This window comes from Limulus polyphemus, unplaced genomic scaffold (genome assembly GCF_000517525.1).
Source record: "Limulus polyphemus unplaced genomic scaffold, Limulus_polyphemus-2.1.2 Scaffold1291, whole genome shotgun sequence".
Taxonomy (NCBI): Eukaryota; Metazoa; Arthropoda; class Merostomata; order Xiphosura; family Limulidae; genus Limulus; species Limulus polyphemus.
In genome coordinates, this window is record NW_013666901.1 from 96,521 (window position 1) to 105,452 (window position 8,932).

Consider the following 8,932-nt stretch of genomic DNA (forward strand, 5'->3'; position numbering starts at 1 on the left):
GTGTAGCTTTGTGCGAAATTCAAAACAAAACAAATAATGAAAATGCTTTGTTGACAGATGTTTTCTAAAAATATAGTTTGAGCATTATTAAAGCTCTAGCTTTTTTGCTTAATAATATTTTTTGAGTGAAATAAAAATGTAGAACGTACACATATCAACAGTCTTACTTTGTTGTTTCATCAAACGTATAGTGTAGAAAGAATTGTGCACCAGTATTATACACCTTGTAGAACATGCACTGATACAAGTGTGTAACATTAAAATGAAATATCTCGTATCATCATTTCTACTTTGAGGATGTTGTAGTCATTTGGTTATATGAATATGTGTGCAATTTTCTCTTAAGTGTGTGTATATACTTTATTGTTCTATGGACAATAAACTAGAAAGATTACTTTTCATTGTAAAATGAATCATCTGTCTAAAAAGTGTTATTTGAGTTTATCATGTAAGTTTCATCTCTTGTATGTTTCATTTTTCATGTTTAGTTTTTTTTTAAGGGAATAGAAAATTCCATAATATTGTGAGATAAAAGCTCTTCAGTGTTGGCTTCATGAAAAATAGTCATTTAGTAAATATATCCATTAAAAATTTTGTATTTTTGGTATAATAAACACCTTAATCAGGATGATTTGTTTTGCCTGCATGCTGAAAGCAGGAGAGGTCAAGGTTAGTACTTTAGTAACAGTGTTGCATCAGTTTCATATTTCACATATATTCTAAATAAGAAATGAGGAAAATATGTTAAACCATTTTAGAGTGTTACATTGAAAATCATTTTTGTGATTTGTTGAAATTAACGAATGGAAAAGCGAAACACGACAGTGAAATATTGCTTTACAAGTGCCATTCTGTAGCAAACCTGTTCACTTTACTTACCGTATTTGCCCGAATATAATATGCACTTTTTTTTCCTCCAAATAATTCCTGAAAAATTGACTGCACATTATATTTTCGTACATTCAATTTTGTTAGTTATTTTACTAGATGTTACCACCAACAATTATTAAAGCATTTTTAAAGGTTTTGAAAAATGTTGCATATCCAATACAATGGATGGGATGGATGATGATGTGCTATGGGAATCAGAAGAGGATGAAGCAAAGGTTCAAGTGAATCTGAGGAATGCAATGAAGCCAATGGTAGCGACAATTCTAGCAATGACAAGGAGTTATGTGCAGATGAATGATTAGCTTAGTGTATTACCATTATAAACTTTTCACTAAGTTTTGTAAAATTGACACACACACACACACACACAAAATTTCAATGAAAGATTTCCAAAAATATTTAGTACATCGATAGTTCTTTACTATTCAAATCATTTTGTACAATTGATGTGTCAAAAAACAAATCTTCAATTTAACATTTCAAAATTGGATGCACTTTATATTCAGGCAAATACGATACTTACATTTTTGCATTCTAACTGGATTGATTGACAGTCAAAAAAATCATACGATTGTTGTTTCTTGTTTAATAATCTATTCTGCTAGTTGTTAGTACTTTATATATGAATTTGGACAATATTATAAGTCAGTAGAAATTGAGAGAGGTTTTTTGTATATTTTTATTAAGCTACTGGATAAATAGATTGAATTGCAGAAAAATTGAAAAAATCAGACTCTTCATTGAAAACATTTAAAACAAACCTTTTGTTTGAGAAATTGAGTTAAAACATAGACAAAATTAACTTGACTGTTTCAGTATACTGAAAAGAATACTTTTTCTAGATAAGTTTGATTCTCAATATTCTATGGAAAGTAATGAGGATATTGTGTCCTGTTTTATGAAACAAATTTTGTTCTTCACACCTATGATATTGTCACCTCGATAAATCAGACATATATATATATATAATGTTTATTAAGAACCTAAATTAATCAAATTAATTAAGTTGATTACTTGTATAACTTTATTCCAGGTTACAGTATATTATGTGTGGATTTCAGTTCGTAAGTAAGTCTATATTATTGATTTGTATGTGTAAATGTGTTTATAATTTGCTCTTGTTGTTTAGGGCCACAATTCTACAACACACTCCAGCAGTAAAACTATCTCACGCCAGCTCAGGTTCAGTTGCAATCCCTGCTGTAATGAGAACTGGAGCAGATGGTAAGGAAATAGTTTGGAAAAATGTTTTTTTTAATATACAGTTTATATTTTGTGAAAGAAAGAGTGGTGATCATAAAAATATACCTTATGTTTTAGTTATTTGAGAATGTACTTTTTATGTCTCATAACATTAAGTAAACAAAAAGTCAAAGTATGAACAAAATGATGCACAAAATTTTATTATAAACAGTTTTTTATCCTTAATAGTAATTATTTTAATGATTAGCCTTTTAAGTTTGTATATAATTTTTGACTTTTGAAAGAAATATTTCATTTATTCCAAAATATTAATGCTTAAACATGCCCAGTGTCAGCTGACAATACGAAGAACTAAATTGTGGCGGAATGCTACAAGTTCTTCAAATACCTATAGAGCAATAGGTTTCTTTTTTTGTGAGTGTAAAACACTTAAATACAGTAACTAACTCTTAGCATCCCTGAGAGAATCATCAGTTTAGCTTTTAAACATAATGTTGATATTCCAAACAATCTCTACATACGTAACGTAACTCCAGATTGGCCAAATTAAACCAGTTTAAGAAATGAAAACCATCTAGTTTACACTCACTGTGGCAGGTGCATGAGCATTATGAGCATGTCCCTTTACTTCTCCATACTGAGCACCTTGCATGTGACCTGTGCTATAGTTCTGAGCCCCTGAAAAAAAGTTTTGAAACATAAAAAACAATATATTGTGTGTTCAACCAATGTCTATACAGCTATTCTTATTAGAAATAACCTCAAAAATATTATCCATAGCTGAAATATATATATTATGTTGTAAATCTCAGATATTTTTTTCTCTCTTTCTCTTTTTTTACACAAAAGTTTATTTTATACAAATTCAACTCTAAGTGTTAGGCACGAGTTTTATATACCAACTTTTTCCACACTGGAATATAAAACAGTCATCTAAATAGAAGGTATTAGTCACAGACACAACTTAAATTGTTTCCTAACATTGTTGAATAGAGTTGTTTAAATATTTGTTTAACAACCAGTAAAAGCTTGGAATGGTCTATTCTTTCACTGGGGGGTGTGTCTGTGAGCCAAACTAGTTTCAGAGAATTCCACTCCTCATCAGTGACCCTGGACATTACCACCAATGAAATATTAGACCAAACTAAGCCTTTATAGTAATGAGGTATCGAAAATCAAAATGCTTAGAAGCACATGTTATATGGAGCTCTGAGTAATCCAACAGAGAGTTGATATGAAAATGGTTTCAGGAACAAAATACATTGTAAGGATATAGAATGTAAGATACTGGTGTAAGAAGAACATCTTTTCGGGCCTTTCAAGGCCTAAACTTTCTAGTTTTCATCTGTTTATCTCATTGAATCTTCTCTTTCTTCCTCTTGTTTATTGTTATATGCATTGAAACTTTGATTTGATACCCGTTGATACTACTTCTTTAAACGAGATATATTTCTTGAGAAGTCAGACTTAAAATTATTTTTGTAAAGTAAAAACATGAACAAAGATTTATTTGGAAAATTTTGTATGATCTCTCTCTTTATACCTTATTAAAAGAAAAATAAGTTTATTTGCTAATGATGGCTACTTTTTATATTTTAGTATATATTGAGTTAAAGACACTTTTAGTTCCATTTTATTTTATTATTAGATGAATTTCTCAATTACTGTAAATCTCTTAAGCCTAACCTAGATACTAACTTTGATGTTATTCTGTATTTTTAGCCTCAGCATCCTAAGGTTCATAGGACACTGACAGAACCCCAACAAGCTTTATTAAGTTCCATTGATGCTGGACGAGATGCTGTAGATTCAGCTCAGAAAGAACTGCAGACAAAAGCAGATCTTCCTGAAATGGGAACAGATCCTGCTTCCCTGCAGTGGAAACAAAATACTTTTGATGTTAAAAAGCAAAGTGTGTCTTCTCACCTTGGAGCAATGAATGCTGCTACAGCTCAGGTGATAACCCTGACATCTGGTGAGTACTGAATTTTTTTTTATTATTGTTATTTTTTTTATCAAATTGCTTTTAACATTCAGACGGAAAAATCAATTTGTATATATATATATATATATTTAGTTCAAATTAGCTATGTGTATGAATTCTGAGTGAAGAATATTTTTTTTTACTACAAAGAATTAACATTCTTTACTGAAATGAAAAGTGATTGAAACAGGTATGGTTTCAGTTAGTCTTTATTTGTCTGTTTTATGTGATGAAAAGTTTTTCATTTGATATGATTTACAAGTCATTCACTGTTTCTTTTCATTTGATGTTTTTTGTCAACAGAATATATATATATTATTTCCCTTTTCTAAATATGTTTCCATATTATGTCATTTTCAGAAACCTTATTTATGAAACGATTGGAAAAATGACATTATGAGGTTATGAAACTCTAGAAGTATTACTGCTTTATACCAATTTAGCATAAGTAATGTATTTTTTTTATGCTCCCACTGTAAAGCAGAGTGGGGCATATTGGTTTACCACTGTCCATCCAACCCTGTCTTATGGACAGGATATCTCAAATTGATGGATGGATTTTGACTAATCTTATGTAAAAGATACTTTATACAAAGTCCTAGACTTGATTGGCTTTTGAGTATCGAGGGTAAAATAACCAGTTGTACATAGAAAATCCACCCTATCTTGTGGACGTAATATTTCAATACAAGTTTAATGGCTATTGAAGAAAGTAATGCAACAGATGTTACAGACAAAGTTCTACACCTGATTGCTTTTGGAGATCACGAGTCAGAAATCAAGATCAAAAGCAAATTTAGTGTTTACGACTCAACATCCTTTGTGTTATGGATATTGTCTATTATTTTCTTGCAATTTATGGGTCTTTTTATCTTTCAGAAAATTGAAAACACATATTGTTAAGGAAAGTGACAGAAGATTACTGTTGATAACCTTTAAATAATTGGTGTGCTCTCAGGAAAGGATATCTGAGAACTATTGTGGTGCATGTAGATGGTTACATCCATAAGGTACAGGGATCTACTCTGGATAACATAGTAGAGTCTTCCAAGAAATCTTACACCGCTGGGTAAGCATATGTTGCACTCGGCAGATCCAAAACATTATAAGGTTTGCAAATTCTTTGACTTGTTTAAAATCTAACCAAACAGACATGTGCGGAAAGAAATGCCCAGACTACAGACTGAAATGTTTTTAGCAAACCCGTATCATGTGTTTTCTGCTCCATCAACAAATCAGACAGAATGGATTGCACACCTCAGTGCCAGTTCACTAGTTCTACACTTCAAAGACGTGCTATCATATCCATCTTTTGCACATCCTGGCCTTCACAGAAACTTATCTGACATGACACATTGAAAAGCAACACACTGTTTATGAAAGAACAGGATTTGAGGAAAATGTTCCATGAACTTGTGCTGTATGCTAATAATAATTCACTAATCAACCATGAATCCACACTGCCATCTCATGCCAACCTAGAGATTTTGTACATTGGTATTCTTGACAAATCAGCCTCCTCAACCAGAATTGTTTTACTATTCTCCAGCAACATCTCGGAAAGCATTCCGATCAAACCTTCAGCGCATTCTGCAGCATCTGCAAGATACATCTGTCAGTGACTTTATCATCTTGAAGACTTCAACATCGACACCTTATGAGAGTCGTACTCTCTATTGAAGAAACTCATGTTTAGAATTACTGTGACATCAGTATTACCTACATACTATTCAGACCATTTCCTTGTATACGCTCAAGTTTAAACTCAAGAATTAAACACATCATCAACAGGTACTGCATCATCAAATTGAAGGAACTTAGACATACAGTAGTGAAGCATAGGTGTTTCATGAACCTAATTTGCACTTGTTTTTATTATCATCAAACAGTTCGTTTTCTGCTTGTTTTTTTATTTGAAAACAAAATCATTTTTGTAATAATTCTCCTCAGTTGTTACAATCTGTGGTTTAATTAGCATAACTTGGACATTTTTTATCTTTACTGATGTATTTCTAGGATCTCCAGAAGAAGTAGATCATCCTGGAGTTGGTGCTGCTATTAATATCATGTAAGCATCTGAAGATTCCAGACCTTATTTTTATTTCTCCATCTCATAGAAATTAACACTTAAATCGAGTAATATACCTGCCTGTATGTTTGACATTCAGAAACATGCTTAGAAACAAAAATTGTCATGCACAAATTTTCAGGAGTTTAGTAGGTATTAAGTTTTTACCATGGGTTTAATATGTTGTTAGAATATAAGATGTTCTACAACCAATTCTTAGACAACATTGACAAAACCTAAAGTTATCTATTATGCATTTAAAATATCACCAATTGTTTTTAGATAAGGGTATCATAAGATAAAAAAACAGTCAGTGAAATATTGCTATTTATGTGTTCACTATATGTGTCAGGAAGAAATTCCTGGTTATTAGTGTAAATGTTCACCTATAAAGCAATGAATATAGGACATTAAAATGCAATTAACTGTAAAAAAGTTTCTCTAAATGGTTACATGTAACTTCGTCATTGAGACACCAGCCAGGTTTGTATTGGTCAACAGTATTTAAATACCTTAATAAATTTAAAGTCATTTGATTAGATTTAGAGAGATGACCTCTCTTAGTTTTACTTTGTTTGAAACAACATATAGATCATATTGAGTGATTATTTAGAACTCTTGCACCAGAGGAAGTTTAAAAAGAACCATTGATAGTTTAAAATACAGGTAGATGATCCCAAAAACCAGAAACTGGCTATTCTGGTGAACAACTTGGAGAAATTCCTTATAGTCGGACTTTTTCTGGTTACTATGTACACTTCCAACTTGAAATTACTGAAAACTGCACTAACAAGTGCTGTACCAATTGGTAAATACAAATAAGTAAGTAAAAATTTCTTTTAAATTTAATTTTAGATTAATTACTGCCATAGCCACTTTCTTTGGGGGGCGTGGCAAGTCGATGCCGTACACGAGGCCTCAGCTCAAACCTGCTCTTAGGTTGTGCAGCCTGTGTCTGTATTAACTTGAATTTTTACCCCTTTGTTCATCATGAAAATGTCCAAAAGGCAAGTAAATAATGATCTTTATGTATGTATTTCATACTTTATTTATATCATTTGTACGTGCCAGGCCGAATGACCCCAAAACCGGAAATTTCCAAGATGTGGAATGTCTCAGGTCCCAAGCATTCTGGATTTGGGATTGAGTACCTGTATATAAGGGTATGAGGTTTGATATTGAGTATGTATTTAACAAACATTTCTGTGTTTCAGCACCACCAACCTTCCAGAAATGTCTAAAGATGTGAAAATGATTGCTGCTCTCATGGATGAAGGTCAAGGGGATAACTTGTTGGATGCTGCTCGAAATCTTTGCTTAACCTTTTATGATTTACTGAAAGCTGCTGAGCCTGGTAGCAAGGAGGTGAGACAAATTTAATGTGAAACCCTGTTTTACTGGTTTTATCATTATCTAATAGTACCTTTCTTTTTATTTCTTGTTTATGTGATGATATGAAGCTGAGGGTGGTTATTTAGCCATGTATATATTCTTATTGTTTATATAATTATGAACTCTTAATCTTTATAAATGATCCCGAGTTTGATATTCTTTGTAAAAATGCATATTTTTTTAAGTTAATACTATTCAATATTTAAAACCATTAACAGCCTCGTCAGAGTCTTCTTCAAGCTGCCACTCGTGTTGGAGAAGCAAGTCATGGTGTTCTTTATACGATTGGTGAAGAAGATGCTGTAGACAAAGAAGTACAGGTAAAAATAAATTACGTTTGACAGAAGTGAAAATTGGAACATTTTAAAAAATATTGATTAACTTTAGGTAGTTTGAATTAAAATTAAGAGAAAAGTGTTTTATGGAGTATTCCCATTCTTATCATTTTAAAGAAATAAGAACTTTGAGAAAGAAATAATTAGCATTTTCAGTTATTTAACTAGAACATCATTTGTTCATACTCATGCTAAAGAATAATCTTGATAATTAAGCGAAACTGGTAGTGAAGAAAACAAAAACTTCTTTCCTCAGTTTTGAGTTTATAAGAAAGGAATTATAGTTTATTTGTGAGAAAATGTTAAAGTGGAATTTTTTTCTTCTTCTTATTTTTGTCATTATAGTGGTTAGAAAAAAACATCAAACTTATGATTTACATTAGATACGAGATTGGTGAAGAAAAAGTAAAAGATTGAATCGTAGTTATATACAACATTATAGTTTACTCTTGGAGATTCTAAATCTGGTAATGTTTTTAATTGTCTAATAATAGGATGTTCTTTTGAGCCTGGCCAAAGCAGTGGCCAATGCAACAGCAGCATTAGTTTTGAAAGCCAAGAACGTAGCCAGCAGATGTGATGACCCACCCTTGCAGAACAAAGTGATAAATTCTGCAACTCAATGTGCCTTAGCAACATCTCAGCTGGTTGCTTGTGCCAAGGTAATGGAAATCATTGTAAAAACGTCAGTTTAGCCTTTATATGCTTCATGTCAGTTCCAACAAAAGATAATAAGAATCACATCAATTACTTATTTATCAAGTAGTTGAAAATAGGTTTACTTCTCTTATTATTATTATTTATTCTTGTGTTTGTGAAAAGTTTTGTATGGTAATTATATATACCGCAAGTATGCTGAATATTATAATTTGAATTAAGTAATGTCATATTAATCTGTAGATGTATAAATAATTTTTCATAGATTGGTAGTTTGTGAACTTTAAACATAATAACCTTTACAGATCTTTTTTTTTTACTAACACTGTACAGTTTTCCAATAAGAAGAATATGATATCACAAAAACCACCAAACCATGTATCACACCATAGGCATTTGATA

At 31.3% G+C, this 8,932-nt stretch overlaps 1 protein-coding gene across 1 annotated transcript in view; it reads left to right on the forward strand.

The window, feature by feature from the left end:
* The window catches only part of LOC106462961 (talin-2-like), a 133,901-nt gene that overhangs the window by 49,109 nt on the left and 75,860 nt on the right, over window positions 1-8,932 (forward strand). The window contains exons 15-20 of the mRNA XM_013922930.2: window positions 2,021-2,126; window positions 3,817-4,069; window positions 6,095-6,146; window positions 7,361-7,511; window positions 7,757-7,858; window positions 8,368-8,535. Of these exons, the coding sequence (XP_013778384.1) occupies window positions 2,021-2,126; window positions 3,817-4,069; window positions 6,095-6,146; window positions 7,361-7,511; window positions 7,757-7,858; window positions 8,368-8,535 (832 nt within the window). The remainder of the gene's footprint in view (window positions 1-2,020; window positions 2,127-3,816; window positions 4,070-6,094; window positions 6,147-7,360; window positions 7,512-7,756; window positions 7,859-8,367; window positions 8,536-8,932) is intronic.